At 51.2% G+C, this 25,930-nt stretch overlaps 1 protein-coding gene across 5 annotated transcripts in view; it reads left to right on the top strand.

Annotated features, from left to right (window-relative positions):
* The first annotated feature begins 6,052 nt into the window (after positions 1-6,052).
* Positions 6,053-25,930, top strand: part of Stk32c (serine/threonine kinase 32C) — a 93,606-nt gene continuing 73,728 nt past the window's right edge. For all 5 annotated transcript variants that reach the window (XM_050137889.1, XM_050137887.1, XM_050137886.1 and 2 more), the window contains exon 1: positions 6,053-6,434. In XM_050137889.1, coding sequence (XP_049993846.1) covers positions 6,170-6,434 — 265 coding nt within the window. In that variant the 5' untranslated portion in view covers positions 6,053-6,169. The remainder of the gene's footprint in view (positions 6,435-25,930) is intronic.

Genomic DNA, 25,930 nt, shown 5'->3' with positions numbered 1-25,930 from the left:
ATATGGGTTGTGCTACTATGCCTGAGAAAACGTCATCTTAAAACCAGGGGTGATGGTGCATGCCTGTAATTCTAGCACCGATTGGGAGATGGAAGCGGGAGGAGCAGGAGTTCAAGGTTATCCTGAGCTGCAGAGTTGAGTGGAGGTCAGTTTGTGCTGTGGGACAGTGGTCTTTTATCCTGTCGCTTGTATTATTTTTAATAAAACACTGATTGACCCGTAGCCAGACAGGAAGTATAGGCAGAGCAATGAGAACAGGAGAATTCTGGGAAGAGGAAAGGTCAGTCTGTAGTCAACACAGAGGAAGGCAGACACAGAGCAAGCAAGATGAGAATGCATAAAGGTACCAGGCCATGTGGCTAACACAGACAAGAATTATGGCCTAATATAAGATGTAAGAGTTAATAAGAAGCCTGGGCCAATAGGACAACCAGTTTATAATTAATGTAGACCTCTGTGTATTTCTTTGCAACTGAATGACTGCAGGACAGGGCAGGACAGAAACCCCTGCCAACAAGTATGAGACTCCTTTCCTTCCTGTTTTCCTTCCTTACCTTAGTTTCACTGTGTCTGTCTGTCGGGCCGCTGCCTGGCTTCTTGTCCCGGGTGCCCAGGTGTGATCTCCCTTATTTTCTCCTCTCTTCTCTCTTGAGTCTAGATTTCTCCTCCCATTTATTCTCTCTGCCAACCACCCAGATTATCCATTTTCTGCCTAGCTATTGGCTATTCAGCTCTTTATTAGGCCAATCAAGTGCCTTAGACAGGCAAGTGCAGGAGCCCACAGTTTTGAATCCGTTCCATCTTGACTAAATGTCAGAGTTCAAACCTATTCTTACTCCTTAAAGACCAGACAACAGGACGTTTGACTTAGGGCGTGGTAACTAGGTGTTCTGAGAGGTGAGAAGGTAATTACACTCGTTTGTCTCTTGTGTCATGGGAAGGAAGCATTTTGCCCTCCCCTTTTGATTGGGGTGTATAAGGACCATGAGTAATCAACTTGAGGCTGCTACAGTGTTCACTGGAAGCTCCCCGCCCCCTCCCCTGGCTCTATCTTGTCTCTTGTCTATTTTTTCCCTCAATCCTCACTCCCCTTTTAAGGAAAGTGTGAACAAGTTGGCGGCTCCCGACAGGCAAGGTAAAACAAATGTAACACATCTTTACATAATTAAACGCGTATCCTTACCTCATTAAACAAATGCAGCATAAACAAACGTAACACACCTTTACACAGTTGAAGTCATATCCCGCAGCATAAACAAGTATAGCACATCTCTGCCCAGTAACAATAATATTCCACAACAGATAATGATCCCTGATAATCTGGATGGGGCTCATTCGATGTTGAGAGCGATGGTTAGAGATATGGCCTAAGAAGATGCTTGGGTTTGAGGGGACAGGAGAAAGCACGTCCCTAGAAACGGGAGGAGATGCTTCCCCATGGTGATGCAGCAGACACGGGGAGGGAACAGTGTTCTGCTGCTGGGCGAAAAGTACCATGTAGACACATTCCTAGAAACGGGAGGAGATGCTTCCCCATGGTGATGCAGCAGGCACCCAGAGGGAAAGTGTTCTTCTGCTGGGTGAAAAGCATCATGTGGAGTGAGAACCTTGGGTGTTTTGCTGAGATTTTTCTAACAGAGCATTAGAGGTATTGGGCTGGTGCCTCGCTGCCCATTGTAAAGGCGGAGGAAGAAAGGGAAGACAGACAAGTTCTGTCAAGTGACAACAGGTTAACACTTAATTATTTGGGAGCTTCCTGACCTATCCAGGTCCCAAAAGTTGTTAAGTTAGGAAATTCACTGTGGGGAAAATACATCTTAAATGGTGGCCGAAGTGATAACACCGAGTGAGGAGCTGAGACGGGGCGGGGTCAGGATGGGCTCCAGAGCACTCTTCTGGGATAACTAGGAGATTCACAAGCCTTAAAGACTGTTCTGTCAGCAGAAATGCCCTCAGCTTGGGCTGGAATGGACAGACTCAGGACAGGGTGCGGGAAAGCTGCTGGCCTTCCACGATTCTGCGAGCAGAAAATGGGCTGCGAATATTTCACTGCAAATGTGTGCTATACTTCAAGACAGAGGGAAACGCCCCCTGGGCCATCAGGGGCTGCAGGGGGTCTCCCCAGGCTTCGGGAACAGAGCATTAAGGTGCAGAGGAGTCTGTCTGGTGAGGCCCGTGTCTTTCCTACTGGGTTTCATCTTACTTGGGCCTGCTGGTTCCTTCACCCCTTATTTCTTCCCTTGGGATGGTAGTGCCTGCATCTTAACCATCCTGCTCTTGCAGGGTGGAAGGAGATAACTTGTTTTCTAGCTGCTGGGACCCCAGGTGGAGAGCGGTTTTGAGTATATATCCAAGACCTCTAGAAGAGCTTTAAAGAGAGGGACACACACACACACACACACGCTCACACACTGGCTTTCCCATCTTGGCAAGGCATTTGTCACACACTGTGGTGTGAGTTTCGCAGTTTGGTGAGACAGCAAAACCAGCACACATTTCTTCACAATTTCACAGGCAAGATTTATTCTTACCACCAATCTTAGCAGTCTCGATACAGGATTCTCTATTTCCTTCCTAGGTGGAACGCATTCCCTCTTTACTTACAGGAGGGGCTTGATACCTTCTCTTGGGCGTATGTCCAAATCCGCAATGAAACCTTGACTCTTTGGGTCCAGTGCGAAGTAAAGTACGGGTTACTTAACTGTGAGTGCCAGATGTCACTACAGTGGCTCTAATAATGGAGAGGGGGCACTAAGTGAAAAAGATGGTTTGGCTAGGCTACCTCAGCCCTGGCCTACCCCTCAGTGCTGGGATTGCTCGTGTGCACCAACCTACCTAGCTCTTGACAAGAGTTCTGGGGGACCTAGCCTGGGTCCATATGCTTGTACTGATTGAACTTTTTTCTCAGCCCCCGTAGCTAAGCCTTTTGGACAGCAATTTCCCCAGGATAGCTGAAGCTGCTGAGAGAGAAAATGTGTGTGGATGGAGGGGAGGGGCTATGTGCCTGATTTAGATGAGGAGATTCGAGACTTCTGAGCTGAAAATTCTCAGGTGCAATTTAGGACTTGGCATTTATGTCCAGACTCTTGAAAATATTAGGGAGCTTGGGAACCTCCTACTGGCCTAACTCCCCTTTTAATCATGGGCTGGCTCCAACTCCAGCCTCCTTGGTGGGGAGCTAGGTGCAGCATGCATTTCGGTATAGCAGTTGCTGCCTGGCTATGATATAAGCCCTTTGTTAGCCTGCTTCTTACTGTCTGACCTACGTACCTCAGGACTCCTAGCTATGACTGGACGTCTGGGTCACCCCACTTTTAGTCAGATATTCTGTCACTGTGACAAATTACCTGAGTGTTCTAGTTAGCTTTGACTACCAACTTGACGGTCTAGAGTGATCGGAGAAGGAAAACCGTCTCAACTTGACAGTCTAGAGTCGTTGGAGAAGGGAAACCGGGTTCGGGGATTTCCTGCATCAGATTGGCGTGAGGGCACATCTGTAGAGAACTGTCTTCATTATTAATTGATTATGTAGCGCCCAGCCCACTGTGGGCAACACCATGCCTACACAGGTGGGCCTGGGCTGTATAAGAAAGCCAGGTAAGCACGGGTCTGTGAGTGAGCCGCGAAGGAGCATCCTTCTATGGTTTCTGCTTCCAAATTCCCTGGATGATGGGCTGTGACCTGTAAACTGGAACAAACCCTTCTCCCCTAAGTCGCTTTTGGTTAGAGTGTCTCATCGCAGCAGCAGTATGGAGTAGAAGCAGGGGAGAGGCAGACGGAGCTGCCCATCTTGTGAACAGGGGTAGAGACAGCGGTCCATGCTGGTGGGCTTCCTCCTCCTTCATCCCACCTAGACTCTGCCCTATGGGTTGGTGTGGCCCCCATCCAGGGTGGTCCTTTCCCCTTCAGTTGTCCCACACATCAGTCCACCCTGGAAACGCCTTCAAGGACACACGCAGAAGTGTGCTTTAGTAGTCTCTCAGGCGCCTTAAGAATTAGTCATCATACTGGGACAGTCGAGACGTCAACACCCCCGCTCCTAATTCCACTCTCTACTTATTGAGACAAGGTCTTTCACTAAACCCACTCAATTCAGCTAGACCGGTTGGCAAGCGAGCCCCAGAGATCCTCCTGTCTTGGCCTTCCCATGCTAGAACTACAGGCTCGTGCTGCCTGGCTGGGAACGGAACTCGGGCTTATGTGGCAGACAAGCGCGTACACCGACTGAGCTGTCTACCCAGCCCCCTCTCTCATTAGGATTTTGTCTGTGACAATCTCTTCTTCCTTCTGTTCCCTCTGCCTCGTGGTGGCGGGAGGACATAAGTGTGGATGTCTTTTCTTTCCTGTCATTTTTTGGAGGTCTGGGAGGGAAAGGCTGCCACGATTTGGGCCAAGGCCCATGGGGAATTCTACTGTACAGGCAGCGTTGGTTGGTCTCCACTCTCTCCCAGGCAATGAAGGCTGAGGACCTCCTCTGAGCAGGCCATGCAGCAGGTGTCTGTAGGCCTAGGTGGCAGTAACGGCGCTAAGTGCAGAAAACTGAGAACTGTAAACATCTGCCAGGACTTATCCCACCGTCTCTGCCCTGGAGAGTTTGCCTTGCAACTCCAGGGAGACCTGTGGTAGATGGTCAGGCTGACCTTCAGCTATGCTACACAGCAAGTCCCGCTCCCCCCACCAAACCTCTAAACAGTTGATGCTTATCTTGTGCTTGTCCTGTGTCATTGATTGTCTTGGCCAAGGGGGAAAAAGGCTTCTTTTTAGCAGGGGGTAGGAAGGTGGAGGGGAGTTGTAAACCAGTGGGGTTCTAGCTCCTATAAGTGTTGGCCCAGAAAAGACTCGGGACACCTGTACTTTGGTTTTTACAGCCAAGTGGGCTATGAGGCCTTGCACTGAATTTCCAAGAGAAGAACCTGTGGTGGCTGAAGGAAGGGTGCTGTAGAAATTGTGGTGAGGGAGGCACTTGCTGCCTTGTGGTCACCTATAATCCACATGGGGCAGAAGGAAAGCCACTCCAGGGCTGCCAGGTGGCGGAAAGAAAGGTTGTCTTTGTGATCAGGGTTTAGGACAAGACTGAAGTAGGCAGAGGCTTTCCCAAGTTAGACCTCTGAGTAACCAAAAAAGGGTTCCCAGTGACCAGGACTTAGATACTGGAAGCCAAGCACCCCGACCTTGTGAAGGAGCAATGACAGGTTAACTCTGCTCCAGGCTTCCCAATGTCCATCTAAGACCTACTGGAATCTTGGCGTGAACGCAGGACGCTGGACCACTTGTGCTCCTCGCCACGACTTTAGCGCAAACCTGCACTAGGGAACTCTATTGGGTGTCCAATGAGCCATACTAGGAGAGGTCAGAGAAGCTAGACTAGGGTACAGCAAAACTAGGTTTCAGGACACACACGTCTGTGTGCCGGCGCGCTCTTGTAAGCAGGGTTCTGGTGTTCGCGTTGGGCGGAGCCTGCCTGTTAGACCCCGCCCTGCTCTCCCCTACCCCCAAGTGTCGAGATCCCGCGCCTCCTGTGGCCTCAGAGCAGGATAGCACCACACTGCCACCGCAGGGCAGCACAGCCACTTCCTGCGACCCCCATTACATGCACAGCACAAGCCGTGGCCTTATGTTTGAGGTTCCTAAGGATCGAGTGGCAGAAATCTACGAGCGACTTTTACTACGAAGTCAGTGGAGGTTGTTTAGGCCCAGGGGGTTCCCGATTGCTCGCCAGTCACAGCATTCCTACAGGGCCCCCAAAGGTCTCTGCCACCCAGTAAAGCACAGAGTCCCTGTCCCTGGCCTTTCGGGCGCTTCAGGGTAGAAGGAAGGAGATTGGCATCTGTCTTTTAGCCCTGCGGCCTTTTCGGTGTAAGGGTTTTCGAGCCCAGGCGAAACAGATCCTTCTCTTTGGGTAACCCATGCTGAGTGCGTTGTTCAGAATCTAATACCAGCCCCGCCCTGGCCCCGCCTGGCCCCGCCCAGGTTCCGGACTCCACCCCGAGTCCATCTCTCCGGCCCCGCCCCGCCGCTCGCAACCGCGGGCGGGTCGGCTGCCCGGGCGAGCCAGAGCTGATACTAGGCGCATTGCCGGTGCAGCCAGCCTTTAGCGCTGCTGCTCTTGCCGGGCCGGGCGGCAGGCCATGTTCCGGGCTGTGGCCGCTGCGCATACCCAGGCCTGGCGATGAGGAGCGGCGCCGAGCGCAGGGGCAGCAGCGCCGCGGCGCCCCCGAGCTCGCCTCCTCCTGGTCGCGCTCGCCCCGCGGGCTCCGATGCGCCCCTCGCCCTGCAGCCGCCAGCAGCCAGCCAGCCTCGGGGCCGGGACGCTGGTGATGCCCGCGCACAGCCGCGCCCCCTGTTTCAGTGGAGCAAGTGGAAGAAGAGGATGTCTATGTCGTCCATATCGGCAGCCAGCACGCGGAGGCCGGTGTTTGACGACAAGGAGGACGGTGAGTGAATCCGCCCACTGGGGACTCCCGGGGACAACCGAGTACCCGGGCCCATGGAGACCTTGCGCACTGTCGCAGGGCGGACGCAGAGGTGGCATTTCTCATGTTGGGACACAGTCGCCACCCGGGTGGGACTGCTTCTTGGGGCGTTTGAGTTTCCAGAGAAACTATTAGACCACCACAGAAGTCCCCATGCGCATCCTGTTTCCAGTCACTGTGCAGCGGGCAGGGGAGGGTCTGGCCCGCCCTGCGAGGTGAGAGTAGGTGATGTGGAGGCTCCAGGCTCAGGCGCAACACCACCCGCTAACGTGCACCGCATGTTTTCAGTTTCCTTTATGGGTGGTGTGCAGGCAGCGTGGTTACTTTTAATTCCAGGAGGTGCTCGCTTGGTGTGCAGTTTATGAAGTGAGGTGCCTGCCCTACAGGTGGCACTGGGGCCTGGGCCCTTCAGTTTGCGGTGCACCCTGCAAGCCCAGAACATTCATTAGATTGTGCTGCACACTCAATCCTCGCCTTTGTGCAAAGACCCGTCCTCGGGGAACTCGGGTTCCGTGGTTCTGTGAAATCCACCTGCAAAGGATAGCTGTTGACCTGGAGGACCTGTGTCTCTTGAGTAGCAGGGAAAGGTGGCCAGCCACTGGTGGGAAGTCCTGGATGAGAGGTGCCGGACAGCTGGCTGTGCAAGCACAACAGCTGGGGCCATGCTGGGTGCAGGGACCTTTCCCTCAGCTCCTGCTCGATGTGGCTTTGGGGGAGCCGTGATGGACTCACATGAAGCATAAAGCTTTTTCCCCTACAGATGCCATAAGGATAATTTTAAATGGTACAATCATGACACATTTGATGTTTTTTTTGACATTTTCTTAAAATAGTTGAAATATGCATTTTCATTTGTAGGCAGCCTACAGAGATATGATGGATTTTTTTTTTATAATTTTAGAACACAGCTCAGCACAGGAGCCCAAGCTACTTATTTCCAATAAATAATTAAAGCATTTAGGAAATTACAATAATCAGAACCCAAGCCTGTGTTGGAGAGCATGTGGGGCTACATGCCGGCATTCCTTTCGGAAATGGGAGGCATGGGGTCAGGCCAGTGAGTTCCAGGCCTCTGCTGAGTATGGTCAGCGGGGGAGGGGTGTTCAAGTCTGCCTGCATCAGGCACAGTGTGTTCTGAGGTGGCGGGTCACTGTGCTCTGAACTTGGGGACGCACGACTCACATGCTATGCCTTCATTCTCAACATCAGTATTCAGAGTTAAAAACAAACAAGCAAGCAAGCAAGCAAAAACACCCAACTGGAAGAAGCAGACCAGTAAATGGACTTGCATCTGGTTTCTGGCTACAGAATGAGTGGTCTGGAAAACACATTTGATTTCAGTACTTGCTGGTGCCAGCCAAGGGCTGGCTACCCTTCCATGTCTGTGCGTCATGTCTCCAAGGCAGCGGGGTTGGAAACAGAAATTGATGTAGTCCAGGGACTGCGGTTGGCGGTCCAAGTCCACTCTTTCTTCTTCACCGCGCTCTCTCTCAGAACTCAAGATCTTCCCAGAGGGGCACGGGAACAAGGTCAATTGTGGTGCTCACTGTGACTTGGGAACCTAACCACTTACTTGCTTATGGTAGGATGGCAGAGGTAGTGACTGTTCTAGGCTTCCGAGGGATGATGCACTGATGTGCTCACCAGGTCTTATTTTGTAGGATCTGTCTCTGGTGGCACTCATCCCCGGGTGTGTGGCCCTGGACTGATTTACCCCTAGAACTTAACTGGGTTTTGGTGGGTTTGAGAGACCAAGTCTGGTACTGGGCCTGGTGGCTGAGAATGCTCTCTGGGTGGGTGACGACCACTTGTCTGTGTCGTTAGCAGGACAAAAAGAGAGCCATGATATGGTGCTCCTTCCATTCGAACTGCCTGCGAAGGTGTTAGGTAGGATTCATTAACATAAGGGTACAGCTGACGCGAAGAGCAGCCTTCAGAGAGGAGTGGGGCCTGGACTCCTGTACATAAGTCACCCCCTTTTCCTGTTGTAGTGGGGCCTGAGGGGCGGGCCGTGCTGTGCTGGTGACTTGCATGTACTGGAACTGTACAGTTGCCATGGCAATGTGAGACCTTCTGATGAATTTTTTTTTTTAGATTAAAACACCTAATTAATATATCAAATTTGCTCAGCAAAGGGGAAAAAAAGGAAGGAAAATAGGAGGGCAATTTAACAAAGTAGCAGGTAAATTGCAACTGAAAGAGTATAGTTGTGCCAAATAGGATCTCAAATGGCCTCTACGCCCATGAATCCTCCCCGAACCCCAGTGCGCTGTTCCTCCCTAGCAGGTATTTGGGGCAAGTGAAGAAGAATTTCCTGCTCTTCTTCCTCAACAAAGGGCCCCGTTTCCTTCCCCACGGCCATCGCTCTCTTGACTTGTACTGGAAATTCATTTGGAGAGGACGGTCCTGTCACTGCCTCAGTGCTCCTGTGATGCTGAGGGGTCCCAGCTCCTTCCCACTTGTGTGACCTGCTGGGACAGTGGTCCATCCTAGCAGGCGGAGGCTTGCCATCTTAGACCCAGGGTGGTGTCCCCTTAATAGTAGAGAGTCCCTCATAGCTGCGAAGGCTTGCTCTCATCCAGAGCCCTGGAAATGGGTGAGGGTACCTCTCTAGGGCAGTAAGTCAGGGCGTAGGACAGGGACCCCAGCACTGAGGACACTGCTTTAAAAACAAATGTTGAAAAACCCATTTTCTAATTGTAGGTGCCTCACAAAGTATACATTAGACAAGGAAATTGTGCTTGGTGCCAAAGTGCATGTTCAGCACAGTGAGGTCCCCAAGTGAACGCCTGGGCGCCTCCTCTTGGGCTTTCTTCCAGGGATCTAGGAATGCAATCACACCTACAGCTGTGTGGAGACACCTTTTTTCCCCCTTTTGTACAGAAATGGGATCACGTTCTAGGCACTGTTTTAGTGTAACCTGCTTTCTCATTTATCAGCATGTCACCCACATCTAAGAGGTCCAAAGCATCAATTGGCTGCTGGATTCACATCAGCAGCTCAGCAGCTCTCCACCTGCATTTTGTATCACGTTCAGGGGACATTCTTTTTTTTTTTTTAATAAATCTGGTTTTAAAACTTATTCGTTTTATGTACTTTTAGTGTCTTGCCTATATATACGTCTGTGTGAGGGTGTCGATCCCCTGTCACTGGAGTTACAGAAGTTGTGAACTGTCATGTGGGTGCTGAGAATTGAACCCAGGTCCTCTGGAAGAGCAGCCTCTTAACTACTGAGCCATCTCTCTAGCCCTGAGTGGACACTCTTGAAAGACGCCAAATTCTCTCCTGTAGAAGCTGAGATTCAGCTTGTGGAGGTGAACTGGCTCACAGTGAGATTCAGGAATCTCCTTTCTTCTATCTCTCTCTCTCTGTCTCTGTCTTTGTCTCTCTCTCTTTATCAAGACAGGATTTATCTGTGTAGCCTTGACTGTCCTAGAACTCACTGTGTATTCCAGGCTGGCCTCAAACTCAGAAATCTACCTGTCTCTTCCTCCTGAGTGCTGGGATTAAGAGTGTGTGCTACCCCAGACAGAAATCTCAAGGTCCAAATCAGGAGCAGAAGGAGAGAGAGCGCGAGCAAGGAACTCAGGACTGCAAGGGGTGCACCCACACACTGAGACAATGGGGATGTTCTATCGGGAACTCACCAAGGCCAGCTGGCCCGGGTCTGAAAAAGCCTGGGATAAAACCGGACTCGCTGAACATAGCGGACAATGAGGACTACTGAGAACTCAAGAACAATGGCAATGGGTTTTTGATCCTACTGCACGTACTGGCTTTGTGGAAGCCTAGGCAGTTTGGATGCTCACCTTACTAGACCTGGATGGAGGTGGGTGGTCCTTGGACTTCCCACAGGGCAGGGACCCTGATTGATCTTTGGACTGACAAGGGAGGGGGACTTTTTTGGGGGAGGGGGGAGGGAAATGGGAGGCAGTGGTGGGGAAGAGACAGAAATCTTCAATAAATAAATAAATAAATTAAAAAAAAAAGAGTGTGTGCTACCATGGCCCAGCTAGGCGTCTCCTTTCTTAAGTTCCCTGTGACTCTGAGGAGCAGTCAGTGTGTGTTCCTCTCTGAATATGTGACTACACTGTTTGCTTGGTTTCTTACTGGAAGACATTTTTGACATATCATAAACTACATGGCCATGAATGTCTTTGCATACTCATGTCTGTGTTTGGCACCATCATCCCTGGAAGAATTTCTAGGAATGCCATAGCTATGTTACAACAGATAACTGGGCTGGCTCGGTTGGATGGGGGTGGAGGCCCTGTTTGAGAGACAACAAACACCTGTCTTACCCGTACTGTGGCACACATGTGGAAGTCAGAGGACAACTTGAGAGAGTGGTTCTCTCCTGACATGTGGGTTCTAGGGTTCAAACTCAGGTTGTCAGGCTTGGTAGACAATCCCTTTACCTTCTGAGCCATCTCATTGGCTCAGTTTTATTTTCTGTATTGAGAATTCTGGCCCACCGAGAATAGCGCCTTGTTCTCCAAGTTCCGCATTTTCTTAGGTTGAACACGTTGAAGGGGTCTGGAGGCTCAGAGTCTTTCAGTCTTCCTGTGGGTTGGTTCCATTTCATTGTTGGTCTGTGGCAGGGCTTTGGACTGGTTCTGCTTCACATGGTAAATGCTGACTGAAGGGATTACTGGTTCAAACATTCACCTGCCATGCATTGCTTGTAATCCGAGCTCTTAGAACTCTGAAGCAGGAAGATCATGAGTTTGAGACCAGGCTGGAGTATATAAAGAGGCTGTCTAACTATCAGGGAACAGACCAACCAGCCAAAGTCTATTCATCTTGACCGTGGATACTTTCTGAGACCCTCACTAGTCTTTGTAGTGTTCTGGTGACTTTCGCTGGGTGTCCTGAGAGGTATGTCATGCCACCTGCAGCCCATGGCTCAAGTTATGCAGTGACAATAGGCTCTCTTTTGTTGTTCTGATGCAGAGCTCAGGAATCAGAGACTGAGGGGCTGAGCTCCAGGCTCTTGGCCCCTACTCAAGCTTTTCTGTGTTTCAAAGTGTCTGTTTGTCAAGGCAACTGTAGCCTTGAGGTGTGTGTGTGTGTGTGTGTGTGTGTGTGTGTGTGTGTGTGTGTGTGTGTGTGTGCTAGTGGACAACTTTAGGTCGTGTTTTTTGGGCATTATCCACCTTTTGTTTTCTTTGTTTTTGAGACAGGGTCTCTCACTGGCCTGCAGCCTGTCAAGTAGTAGGTAAGGCTGGTTGGCCAGTGAGCCCCAGGGATCCTCCTGTCTCTGCCTTCTCAGTGTTGGCATTACAAGGGTGACATCACACCTGACTTTTGAAATGTTTGTTCTGGGGCTCGAATTCAGGCCATCATGCTTGCATGACAAGTACTTTACTGACTGAGCCGTCTCCCCGGTCCTCCGCCTCTAGCTTTGTGGTAAGGGAGGGGAGGAGGACCCTTGTGTAGTTCAGGCCTGGTTTGTTAATGGTTCTCTCTCTCCCCAGCCTCGGAGAGGCTTTGGTGTCTAGAGGCCTCTAGCTGCAGACAATGAGAATCTTCCCTGGTTGTAGCCATGTCTGAATGGCCCCCGGGTGTGGGTAGGACCTGGGTTCAGGTTGAGAAGGAGGGCATGTGGTCCTGGCCAGTAGTTCCTCTCTTGGTTGCTCCTTCTTGCTTCTCTGGATGTTTGCTTCTCTGGATGTTTGCTCTTGAGTTCCTGGGTTCCAGGCACAGTACATAGGCCCAGAAGGGTCCTTGGATGGCTGTGGAGCCCAGTGGTCCCTTTTCTTCTGGCCAATGAGGCCCCTCTAGTATGGACTTGGGACCCACTGTCAGGCATTTTTATGTAACAAATGTCATCTCTGTGTGTCTATCCATCTGGTTGTGCAGTTTACAACGCTAAAAATAAGCCAGTTTTTTTTGTGTTTAAAAATTTAGCCACCCAGTTTTCAGTTGAGAAGCAATGCAGGCAGCATTGGAAGTCATTTCTGTTTAGGGCTTCTCTCTGCTGATGAGATGGAAGTGCTGAGGGGGGCCTGAGGGAGGCCAAGCTGTGGGAGAGCGTTGCTTCGAAATAATTGGACAGGATAGCTCGCATAGATTCTCAAAGCATCTTTGGTGCCTACATACCCCTGGGAGAGGGATTCAAAGACGCAGATTCTGGTTCGTGGGGGGTCTAGACACATGACAGGTTTATCTCCAGCCCAGATCCCAGGAAATGTCACTCGCCCATGGACACAGTTTACATAACAAGAACTTTGACTATACAGTGAGCTGTATTGTTGAGGGAGGACAGGGGACTGGTAAGGCCTGCATACCCTGGGCCCTAATGAGCTACAAGTGGCTTTGCTGGCTGCGGATGCCACAGATGACTCCCAGCTGGTGCGTCTCACTATGCTGTAACCTGTTCCCACTGTCACTAGGATCTTGTCAGTGTATTTACTTACATCTCTCCCCTTGCCGGTTTTCAGACCACTCCTTTCCCATATGCAACCAAAACATGGCTGGCACACTATATTCCTACGGTCCATTTGCTCAGCATCCCAACAATTAGTCTCTAGGTCGGGCCTTAGCATTTGCTCAGGATTCCACTCTAGACAAGGCTGCTGAGGGGTAGCTCTTCTATTGGTCATGGTGTCTTTGCTTTGCAGATGCACCTACAGGAAGGATGTGTGTTCCCGCCAACCTCCGAACCAGTGGCTGCTGAGAGGGCTGTCCACACCGCCACTGGTCCTGATGCTGAGTGCTAGGGCTTGTGGTCCTGGCCATGTTTCCTTCCTCAGAAGGATGCTCAGAGTTGCAGTTGTGGTTCACTTTAGCCAAAAGGCTGGGGCCTCCACCCGTGCCATTCTTCCTTCCTGACTAGACTTTTCCTTTGCTCCTGAAAACGTGATGAGCTGTGTTTCTGTGCCCCTCCCTCTCTTCTCTGCCACCAGCTCTGGTGCCACTGAGCTTTGACTGCTCCGCTGGCACGTGACAGGGGCCTGGACTTCTCAGCTGTCCCTCTTGCGTTAGGTAAGGACTTCCCTCCCACCTGAATCGGGCAGGGACTCTGTCGTGGTTCCTCTTTTCATTGCTGTGACAGGACACTGACAAATGCCACTTAAGAAAGCATTTATTCTGGCTCACAGCTGGAGGGCGCAGCCCATCATGGCAGGGAAGGCGTGGTGGCAGGGGTGTGAGGCGCGTGCCACCTGCAGTCAGGAAACAGGAAGAAGTGAACGTTGGTGCTCACCTTCCTCCCTTTTATGCTGTGTAAGGACCTCAGCCTGAGGAATGGTGCCACCTATACTCAGGGTGGGTTTTCCCACCTCAGTTAACCAAATCCAGAAACTTCTTCACAGACTTGCCCAGAAGTTTGTCTCTCTTGTGATTCTAGATCCTATCAAATTGTTGATACTAAATCACCCCTGTCTCATATGTTGAAGAATTACAATGATCAAAATTTAGCACAATATGGGGAAACTGTAATTGATACAGTTTTGCTATTTAAAAGCTAAAATAGATAATGGCAAGTGACCAGGGCCCCTAGGGGAAAGCTGCCTGCTCCATCCCAAGCTCACTTCCCATTGAATTGAAACCTGACGTTTGAAAGAACCAGAGCAGTTACAGACGTCATCATGGCTGGGAATCCAGCATGGGCCAGACACTTACCAACCTGCCTGGGTCCAGCTATGAGGCAGGAGTTCCTCCTGTCCCTGTTCCCCCAAACGTGACCTGGGAGCCCACAGCAATCTTCAGCATGTTTCCTCCTATACTCTGGCCCGCGTGGATTGTGTGAAACCCCAGCTCACTGTTATTTCAGTTCTGAAGCCGAGGAGATGCTGTAGGTGGGAGGCAGTGTCGCCCCCAATTTATTAAAAATAGGAACAGGCTCATTCCATTTTTTCACAGCGATTTAAGAAGTTGACTTTGGAAAGGTTTCTGGGCTTTCAGAATTACCATATGACTCTTTATGCTTCAGATGCAGAAGGCTTAACTTGTGACCACAGCAAGAAGTAAACAACACGCGTGTGGAGTTTCTCTGGGTTCATCATGGGTGTCACGGGCACTTGCCAGCATTTGCGTGCGTGGCATTTTGTTGTTTTTGTTGTTGACATGAGGTCCCAAAGGTAGGAAAGGCTCATGGCAGCCTTGAGTTCCATCTTCTTGGTACCTCTGCCTTTCCCAAAGGTGCCATGGTCACTTGCTAGATCTAGCCTTGGAGCTACTGCTTCTGGTAAGACCATTTAAGGCCCCTGAGAGGACCGGCAGGCATTGTGTCTCTCAAGGCAGACTCACTTGGTGCTCTGGGGATGATCACACTGGTTATCTTCTCCTGATAAGGTGCTCCAAGACATAGTGACTTAACAAGCGTATTCATTGTTTCTTGTGATTGTGTGGCCAGGGAATTTGTAACATTCACGGCATCAGGCGTCAAGGTGACATATCACTTCAGAGTCAGACCCCAAGAGTTTCTGCTGCTGCCAGTGTGGTAGGATATCCTGCTACGTCATGAGCTGCCTCAAGACCTAATATCCTAACACTACACGATGGAGTAGTTTCCTCGAGAGGCCTCCACAGCAGAGCTGCTCAGGTCTCTCCCGAAATTTTGATATGTCCACCGGGATGCTCTTCTCTGAGGGTGGAGGGGCTGTGGGATCTGTGGGATCTGCTTCCAGCCTCAAGTCCCTACCAAATGAACTTCCAGCCTCGGAAATCACAGCACCTCAGCCTCATTCTTCTAGAAGCAAGGAACTAAGTGAATATAGGTAGGAGGGTGGGAAGTTGGGCTTGCCCTTCTGAAGGGAACACCCAAGAACTTGAGGTCACATTTGAACTCAGTTGTCCTCATGGTCTCAGGCTGCTCACTTCCCATAGTCTCTGTGGTAGGATATCAGGGCAGAAGTGGAAGATGGCGGGCTTCTTGAAGGGCAGGCTTGATGGTAGAATCCCTTTTCCTGCATCTGTTGGTTAGAGGTCAGTTCCAGGTTTCACTTGGACCCAGGAAAGGAACTTCACAGGGCCAAGATCTGGCTTTTGCTTGTTGGCTGAGGTTGCTGTGTGTCAAGGCTGGCTGTTGGCAAGAGCTGAACAGGAGCAGGAGGTAGCTGGGACAGGCTGGAAGTGCATGGTCAGCATGTCTACCCACAGTGACCTTCATTTAGAGAGCCTTCCAATTCTGTACTCTCCTGGCAGTGCAGACCTGGGCCATACACGGTGTCGTCTGTTTGGCCAAGGCTACTCAGCATACTCACCACCCCCTGCCAACTAGCTTGCACATAGCCCCTGAGGCACCGAGGCCTTTGGGCTAGGTGTGTGTGTGTGTGAGCTGTGAACTTGTGTGCGTGCATGCGTGTGTGTGTGGGGGAGTTGTGGACTTGTGTGTGTGCATGTGTTGTGTGTGTGTGTATGGGGGTGGGTGTCACTGCTCGCCTGTCCCTGTCTCCATCTTGTTATAGGGACTTTCCTGGAAACCGCTTAACGACTCTTGTTTCAGTTCCTGAGTGGCCTCTGTAGGACCTGCCCATGTCCGTGGGTCCTGTTTGCTTTAGTCCCTTTGTTCTGCTTTTTTCTTCCTGGTTTTGTGTTTTTATACGTGTATGTAGTGCATGCATGAGTTTGTGTGGGTACATGTGCACATACACGCCTGTGGAGGTCAGAGGTTAGTGCTGAGTGTCTTCTGAGGCTCCCCACTTTAGTTTTTGATATAGCATCTCTCCCTTAGCTCAGAGCTCATAGATTGCCTAGGCCTGCTGGGGCTAGGTTGATTAGCAAGCTCTGGGGGTACACCTGTGTCTGCCTACTAAGTGCTAGGTAGCAGATGTGCCCCATTATGCCTTGCGTTTTGTGTGTGTCTGGAGATCCGAATTCAGATCCTCATGTTTATCTCGCAGGCATGTCTGACTATGCCACCACCCGAATCTCCTCATTTTCTTTTGAATATTAAGGTTACTCTGCATCTCTAGAGTCATCTTTTTGCCCCATAGACAGAAAAGGGGGTTTGTAAACCTTGGCGACAGAGAGGAAATAGGGGGAAAATGAAATAAAAGGAAGGAAGACGCAAGATGGCTTTAAAAGAGGTGGCGGGATTCCAGGTCCTGTGTGCCCTGCTCCCCTCAGGCCCTTCTGTCAGTGCTGTGGTGTCCCCGACAACGAGGGCCTGAGAAGCAGGAGCTGGTGGGCAGTGCAGGAATGCGCGAACTGAGAGGGTGACCCTAGGTCCCCTGAGATGAGGGGGCACCTCAGAAGGGACAACACACATATATGAATGGGTCTCCAGTGAGTGAGTTCTGACAAACCTAACCCAGAACACTGGAAGAAGAGAATTGTCACCCTGAATCTGGGCTTGGTATCAGCACTGACAGGCAGGGTAGGGATGGGGACAATCTAGGAAGAGCTATTCTAGATTGGGGGTTGCCCAGGCCCTCACCTCATTCTCCTTGATCATACCCCTTCTTCCCATCTCCAGAAACCCTCCTGCCCTTCTTTGCCTAACTTGACCTCCTTGCTGACCCTCACATTCCTTCCTGGGGGTCATTGAAGCTGACCTGTGGGATCTGCTGCCGTACAGTGATCAGGTACCTAGGGTCACCTGGGACATTGGCTTCCGGCTGCTGACCTAGCATGGTTATTAATAGTGTCCCCCTTCCCTTGTGACAGTGTCCTGATTTGGGTGATAAATTATATAGATCCTCTACTTAACTGCCAAATACTCGCCAGACGACCTTCCCCCCTTTATAGCTTTTTCTTATGTAATGAAACTGATAAAAACCTTAAGAACCCCGTGGTCTTATGTAATCCTGGCACTCATGTAGCAGCCATTTTTTTGTTTGTCATCTCTCTGTCCCGCCCACACGTGAACCTATACAACACATACATTGCTTCTTAACAACTTTTTTCTAATACATTTCTTTTAGCATATAAATACGGGAAAGCTGTGAAGCTGGTAGAGGCCCTGCATGCCCAATGTCTATTTTCTTTCACATGAGGCGCTTACATTAATGGGTATATCTGCAGTCCGGTTTGACAGTACCCACCTGTAATCTCAACACTGGGAAGGCTGAGACAGGAGGATTGTGAGGTTAAGGCCAGCCTTGGCTACACAGTGGAACCCTTCTCAAAACAAAATGCAGTGTGTGTCAAAGCCAGCGACACAGTAGGGACGCACGGTGACGAACAGTGTCTGTACTGTACTCAGTTGCTTCAGTCCTCTCTTAATGTCCCCTCTGTCCCTAGATCCCCACCTGGGATCCCACATGAGGTTAGTGCTGTGTCTCCTTAGGCCCGCATGGTTGCCGCTGAATCTCATGTCCTGTGTTCTTGATGGCCATTCATGTGTTTTATGTTTGTTTGTTTGGTTTTGGTTTTTCAAGACAGGGTTTCTCTGTGTAATAGCCCTGGCTGTCGTAGAACTTGCTTTGTAGACCAGACTGGCCTCGAACTCACAGAGATACACCTGCCTCTGCCTCCCACGTGTTGGGATTAAAGGTGTGCGCCACCACCACCCGGCCACTCACGTGTTTGTAGCACACCCCCAGTCAGCAGTTCTTCCATTTTTTTTTTTCCTTCAGAATTAGTCAGGGGCTGTGATATTTGGGGAAGAAGCCCTCAGAGGCAAACGCCATTTGTCATGACTTATCGGGAGCTCACGCAGTCCACACCATTCATCGGGACACAGATTAGATCACACGGCTAAGGGGCTGCGTGAGTCAGCTTTCTGGGACTGTAATGAAATACCTGACCCAGGCTTCTGTTCCGGAGAGAGAGCTTTATTAGCTCACACTGTTGGAGGCTCAAAACTCAGAACTGGGCAGGAGGAAGAACCACTGTCTTGGCTTTGGAGAGGACAGCAGTGGAGCAGTTTGCAGTAAGGGCCGTGTGTGTGTGTGTGTGTGTGTGTAGAGAGAGGGGGCAGGGGAAGAGAGGGGGGAGAGTGTAGAGAGGGGGGCAGGAGGAGAGAGAGAGGGAGGGAGGGAGGGAGGGAGGGAGGGAGGGAGGGAGGGAGGAAAAGAGCATCTGACCATGCACAAGCTGGTAACCCATGAGTGTTTTGTACAAAGATGCTCACTGTCACCTTCTTGAGGGGACCCCTGTTTCTGCATAGAGGATTTGTCTCTTCAATTATTTCGCTGTTCTTTCACTTGCATTACTGTGTACTTACAGACATTTCTTTCATGGTGTGGGTATTGATCCAGATGTACCTAGTTTGCTGTCTGTGTCGCTCCCCTGACTCTGTTGGCATGCCTCATCAGCACCATGGCTGCTTCTTGTTGAAAATGTTCTTACATCCTGGCACACATTATTCCTGGCTTAGCCTGCACGCTTCCTGACCCAGCCCTAGGGTCAGACAACTCTCCAAGAAACCCTGGCTTCTGTTTTTAGAAAGATGGTGTAGAAGCTGAGATTTATATACTGGGTATGTGCCATGCTTCTGGGGACAGTCGTCTTTAAAGTACAAGCCTGGCTGTGTCACCTGCTTTAGATCTCGCTTTTCCCATTGTGCCGTTCATTCAGCTCTTCGTGTTTCTCTGCACTCGCTGCACATTATTTGTGGGAGTGTGGGCCGATGCCCCACTTTGGAAAACCGCCTGTCTATTGAAGCTGCATTTCGGCATGCCCTATGGGATGGGCAGCAGCCACCGTTAATGGTAGCTGGCTTGACACTCCCAGTGGGGCTCTGCTAGTCTCTGTAGAACACAAAAGCTTCACAGGACACCCTGTGATACTGTGCTACCTAGGACTGGGACAAAACGAGACCTCCACTTCTGAACACAGCCTGACACATGGTGTGTGTCAGCCTAAATGACGAGCTTCCATCTGGGCTGACCTGAGCGAGAGTTGCCGCTTGTCTCTCAGACTGGCTAACATGGGGACAGTGTCTGCTCTGCCAGCCATAGCTTCAGGTAGCCTCATTGCTCCTATGTAAGAGTTATGGAGAGACCAATCGTAAGGTTACCTCATATGCTAAGTACGTCGAGGCCTTGGTACCTCAAACCCTCTCGGAGTTCACCTACCAAAAGCCCCAAACCTGTCCCTTGTCTTTTCTAGTCCCATTTTCCTGAGGCACCCCACATTTTCCATGGTGTGCGTTCTCTCATATTCCAATGAGCCTTACATCCACCATGTTTAACCACAGGATGCTTCTGGCTGGCTGCAGTGTTTAGCCTGGAGCCCAGCAAGTATATTTTCCAGCAGAGACCCAACAAGATGTGCGTGTCTTTGTCCTCAGAGGCACCGATGGGCATGCCCACATGGTCTGTGAGTGGGACTCCGAGTGGGAACCAGATGACATAGATGCCACATTCTTGTGTGTTCACGCCATAGAACCCTTTCCTAATGGGACAGGAGACCCATGACGCGTGACAGTATGGCATATCTCCTAACCACGCTGCCCAGAAACGGAGTTGGTCACAGGGCTGCTGCTGCCCAGCTTCACCCTGAAGAAAGCTCACTCACAGGTTGGGCTGGTCTTTTACTTTCTTGCCTCTGATTTGACATCATTCTTTGTATGTCCTGTAAGATGTCCCAAGTTCAGCATGGTTAAGAGCAAGTCCTGTAGTCAGACTTGTCGACTCACTCATGCCTGTAATCCCAGTCCTCAGGAAGGCAGGGCAAGATGACGGCTGTGAGATCAAGGCTTGTTTGGGTTAGAGTGAGACTCTGCCTCAAGAAACAAACAAACAAAATCAAATTCTGTAGATCCCATCCCAACACATCAGCACTTCCCAAACTCTTCCACATGTGCTCCCTGTGCCTCTGTGACCCCTCCTGTCACATCATCTCCCCCCCCACCGTGGAGCGACAGCCCCTCTCAGCTGTAGACCCAGGCAGTGTCCCCGGGTCTAGGACCAGAGCTTTCTCTGTGCTCTTCCTGTCCTGACAGCTCTACCTGAAAGTCAGAGATATCCCTGGACTCTTAGTCATCGCCACCCCCGGTGGAGGTACTGTCAGTGGCTCTGGAGAGAACCCTGGGTGCTAGGATTAGGGGCGAAGGTGGTGTTGGTGGGTGGAGAGCTGTCCAAGGTACCAGCTTGAGGGGGGGGAGCATCCTCTGGGCAGAGGTGGGGGTTGGGGGGATGCCTGGAGCTACAAAACGAAACTGTTAGCTGGGGGCCAGGCTGAATTCATTGTTGACTTGCCATGACACGAGCTCCAGAGGGTGTATGAGGGTGAGCCATGTATTTTTGTGTCCCTAGAGTAGAGCATACCACTCGTCACCCAGGTGGCATTCCAACGTGTGATTGCTGAGTGCGTAAGCAGTGTCTTATTTTTCTCATGGTAAGGAGGATTTGCTTGATGCTATGTCCCCATTTCTTGGCACTCCCACCTTCTTAGCAGTATGAGACGGGACTTTTGTCCGCTGCCCCCTCACTGTCTTGTGAAGGTCCTGTCCACGTGACTAAGGCTAATGTTTGGTGCACTGACCTTTACCACAGCAAGGACGTTTGCTCCTGATACCCCTTCCTCTTTCCCCCAGCGGCTGGTGATGGACGCTCTAGGATCCTTCTTGGCTGACCACCCCCACCCCTGGTTCCATGGCCCCATCAGGCTGGGCCACCCTGCTCTTCTCCTCGCTCCACTCATGTGCTAGTGATCTCATGGCTTCAAATGTCGTCTGTATACCAGCAGCTTCAAATTTACATCCCCAGCTGGGGCCTGTCTCCCACGTCCCACACGCTCTGCCTGGCTTCTGACCTCGTAGGATTCTCTGCGTGTCTTTGAAAATACCTCACATTCAGCATGACCAAAGCCAAGTCCTTCCCTGGCACCTCCCTGGGTTACCACCACCCAAAGCAATGGCTCCTATTGTTCTTCCCGTGCTGGGCCAGGCCTCTGACCTATCTTCAGGGTTCTCTTTTTCCATGCATCCCTGAGCCATCCTTTAGGATTTTTTCTTGGCTCCACAATCAGAAGATACGGCACAACATGGCCCTCTGCCTTGTTTCCTCATGTGTTCCCAGCGCTGTCCTTACCCAGGCTCTGGCTGTGCCCCCAGGAGTGTCCCTAGGGGGTCGCCCCAGTGTTCCCAGGGCACTGACCCCCATCTTCCTGCTCTGTCTGCTTTGGTCTGCTTTGGTGGCTATCTGGCTTATCTAATAGCCAGGATGACCAGATGCACTTTGGTGACAAGTCCCCAGTCATTGCTCAGGATCACAGAACTTCCTTCTGCCTCTCATTCCAAGTCCATCTCCAGCCAGGGGCACAGCTTGCCTTGTCTCTGTCGCATTGTCCCAAGCAGAGAGGGTCAGAGGGGCAGTAGGGCTCTGGAAGATCTCTTATTGGTAAAGAATTTCCCTGACTTGAGGTTGATTTACAGTTTAGCAGTCAGGAAAACCACAGTGGCAGTCTCAGAGCTCAGCAGGGACCCTCTCCAAGCCCAGGCCAGATGTTGGAGAATGGCTCCCACCTGTCCTCCTCTTAGCCACATCTGCTCTGCCTCGTGCTTTTCTGTGCTGTTGACCACAGTGCCTCTCATGTGTTCTCAAGAAGGTGGCTCCTGAGGCACAGACCTCTGGGGTTCCTTACTCCTGTATCCTGAGTGACTTAGTTCCTGGAGCAATGACTGCTCCTGACAATGCTGGGGATGTCTGCAGGGCAATGGACATGGCTTGGGAGACTTTGGTGCTCTTTCTTGCAGTGGGAGGTTGTCACCTCAATGTCCCTCTTTCTGCATCTCCCATGGGAGGCCCCAGGGAAGCACTCAGACAGACCTCCGTAAATGTTCCCAGGGTCCTTGTCCCTTCCCAGAGGGCCTGGCAGTTCTGTGACTTGAGCTGTGATTCCCATGACAGATAGAGAGGACCTGGGGTCAAGTGGTCAAGTGGGTTCGGGCACCTTCCCAGCTCTCAAGCTCTCGGCTTTTGGCTGCTGAGTGCGCTCCCTGCCCATCATTTTATGGGTGTGTCTTCTGTCCCGTGCTTGTCCTGCAGGCTCTCTCATTACATGGAGAAACTGACAAATCTCGGTGCTTGGGCAAATTAGGAGGGTGGCCTGCTGCATGGCTGCCTGGACATTTCGGGAGCTGTCTGAGCTGGTCAGCACCCTTTGACAGGCCGAGTATGACTGTTGGGTTTTAGTCACTGCAGTTACACTTTCTTGGAAATTCTTTCCTTGAGGAAGCTCTGTGTGGAGCTTGTTATGAAGCAAAGAGAGCTGAAAATCTGGTTTAGGGAAAGGGCATGAGCCTCATGTCCTGTACTGACGGCACTGATACATGCTCAAGGGTTGGTCCTGTGTCCTGAACTAAAGGAGGAGTGTCCCTAAATGGCTGGGTATGAGGCTCCCCTGCTGAGTGGGTTCCTGAGCCCTCTCAACCCAGGTTGAGCCCAACTCCAAACTGTAGGTATTGGGGTTTGGTAGCTCCATGAGGGAGAAGCTCCCTCCAGCACTGTGGGATGTTGGCAGCATCTGGCCTCTGTCCACTGCCACCAGTAGCAGCCTCCTCTATGTTTGCAACTGGTTGCCACATATCCCTGAGAGCAGCTGTGCAGGCAAGTGAGAAGCCTGAGGCTTGCTGCTTTGGTGGCTGCCGGGGAGGGGTGCAGTCGCAGCCGTGGCTGAGTGTGGCAGATGGGTGTTGCTTCCAGAGCCTGACTAGGGCTCACAGCCTCCAGAGACTTCCAGGACTAAATGCAAACTGGAGAGAGACGGTCCTGAAGAGGCTGTGAGAAGCATCTGGCCTCGTGTGTACCACAGAGCCAGGGTAAGGACCAGCTGTCCCAGGGTTTATACAGTAGCTGTATGGGACAGCCCCCTCCTTGCTGGCCTGTTTGCTAACTACGAGGCTTGCTTTGTTGGGGGAAGGGTTTCAGAGAACAGGGCTATTACTGAGAGTCTGTGGTCACCCTGGGTATGAATGAGTGTGTAAAGGTACATGCTTGTTGTACACGCATGAGAATGAATCCACAAGACAATTCTTGTGGGGATGTTTGTGTGCATGCCTGGTGGTGTGAGTGGGAGCGTTCGTAGTATGTGCGTGTGTGCATGGAAACTGAGGCCAGTGGTGTCTGCAAGGAGCCTTGGCTGGCAGGTTGTCCCAGGGTCTGCAGGCCAGGATTAGCCTGGGGCTCCCAAACTCAGATTCTGCTACCTTGACCCTCACATGTGTGGATACCTGATGCAGGGGCCTGTGCTGGATCCTGCTATCTAGAGCAGTCTTTACACGGTGCATCTTTAAGAAGTGGCTGGAGCATCAAGGCGTTATGTCTGCTAGGACCTGAGACCTGAGCCAGAAGGTACTCTGTCCCAGAGCAGCTGGGTCTAAAGTGTGGCCCCTCCCCCAAGCTTGGGAGGGGAAGAGAGGCTGGTGAGCTCTGCCTCCCGTTGTCCTTGCAGGCGTTTGTGAGGCATGTGGGATATGGACGCCCCCTAACACACATACACATATACCTTTTTAGGCTGCCGGAGGCAAGAAGTTAGGCTGGTAATATGTGGGCACATGCTCCGAGTCCACCAGCTCTACGAGCTGAGCTCCATGGTAGCAGTCATGGTCAGAGCTGGAGGGGAGATGGTCCCAGGTACCCAGAGAGAGCCCCAGGAGTGGCTTCTCTACACACCTGTTCTTAGTAATGATGATTCTTGGTTCTGGCCCAATGGCTCTGCCAGAAGCCTGGGTTGGCAGTGCTGGATTACCTGGCCAGATGAGAGGGCATCTTACTTTGTGTGGGTGATGAGGATCTCTGCTCATGGCGGAGCTCAGTCTTAGATGTCTGCAGAGGAGGACGATGGTCTATGGTGTAACAGTAACCCCAGGCTGGTGAGGGGAGTCCTGGGAGGTCCAAGGTCTACTTCTGTCAGCAGTGGGGCAATGACCCATGGCACTGCCTGTCCTCACCTGGGGGTCTGTTCCTCGGAGGCAGGACTGAATCTTAGCTTCACTCGGCGCAGCTTAGCTATGGGCTTATTAAAGGCTGACAAGAGTGGTGTCTCATCCTGAGAATCCCTGGTCCTTGGGAGGCAGAGGCTGCCCCTTCACAAGAATGGTACAAACCTTAAGGTCCCATATGTGCAGTCTGGGGGTGGATACATCGTGGACTGATAGAGACCAGAGGGTTCTGCGGTTACTCGGAGCCAGGTGGGTCCTTCTAGGCTTTGGTCTTGTCTGTGCTGGTACCCAGTGGGCTCTCCTATGGTATAATCTCAAGAAAACCTCCTTAAAATGAACAAAGATTCCTCTGAATTACCCTTGTCATCCCCTAGAGAGCAGAGCCTACTCCTCACAGACTGAGCTAATTGGAAAGTTCAGGAGTTTCTGTTAATTACAACTGCCGTCTAGCGGGCTCGGCTCTCGCTAGTGCAGTGGCTCTCGGCTGTCTTCCTGCTCTCCGGTGAGCTACAAATGAGTCAGCAGGAGCGAACTGAAAAGCAGCCAGGTGAGGTGGATGAGGCGGAAGTTCCCTCCCTGGTCCGGTGGTGCCTTGCCCATGCTGACTCCCATGTGTGTCCTGAGTGGGTGTCATTTGGTGCTCGGTGTCCCTGGGTGAATGTCTGAATGGATATCTCTAGATTGATGACCCTCGGTGTGATATCCTTCACAATCCCTTGTGTGTGGTGCCCCGGGGTACCTCTGGGAAATGGGTAGTTCTGGGTAAAGAGCTCAAGCCTTAGGCCCTCAGGGCAGCAAGTGCCTAATGTTTCAGGAAGCAGACAAGAGGGTTCCTCAGACATCACCCCAAGGACTTCTGGAGGCTTTTGGCTTCTGAAGGGCTTCTGATGGCCTCATCATGAGTGACAGTTCCGATAGTCCAGCCATGAGATCTGGCTTTCTGCTTTGAAATGACATTGCTTAGGAGCTACATGAACCCCTACATGCCCTCTGTGAACAAACACTCTTTCAGGAACCACCTGAGACAAGGTCTCATTTCTCTACCTAGTTGAGAAAGCCATGAAGTCAGGGGCCAGGTTAAGTTTACTCAAGACTTCACTCAGCTGTGCACAGTAGGCGTCTGTGCACACGAGCCAACAGTCACTGCAGTTAGCCAAGCTGGGCTTCAAAGAAAAAAGACAACTGATACCCAGGCACTCTGTGAGAGTTTGACCATGTGAATATCATATGATATTCTTTAAGGTGTTCTTTAGAGTGTGCCATGGATCACGTAGTGTGTCCTGCTGTTACTAGAGGACCATACTGTGATCCTGATAATGATGCTTCTTCTGTGGCACTGACAGAATTCTCAGAGGTAAAGACCTAGAAACTCCAGTTTGGGGGATATCTGCATTTTCTGATGACTAATAATATTGACTATTCCTTCATTTGCTTATTGGTTTCTGTGATTGACTAAATGTTTGAGCCCCGCCCCCCTCATTCATATGTTGAAATTCTAGATCCTGAGATAATAGGTGTGGCATTTGGGAGGTCATATGGGTGGATCCCTCATGATGGAATTAGGGTTTTTATCTAGTATATGAGGGCACAGAAGAGGATGGGTATGACCCAAAAAGTGGGCCTTCACCAGTCATGGAATCTTCTAGATTGGACATTGTGTTTCTGGACTCCAGAACCA

This window comes from Alexandromys fortis, unplaced genomic scaffold (genome assembly GCF_014885135.2).
Source record: "Alexandromys fortis isolate MF-2015 unplaced genomic scaffold, M_Fortis_MF-2015_v1.1 scaffold_3, whole genome shotgun sequence".
Classification (NCBI taxonomy): domain Eukaryota; kingdom Metazoa; phylum Chordata; class Mammalia; order Rodentia; family Cricetidae; genus Alexandromys; species Alexandromys fortis.
Note: the sequence above shows the minus strand (reverse complement) of the source record. Positions and strands in the feature narration are given on the sequence as shown.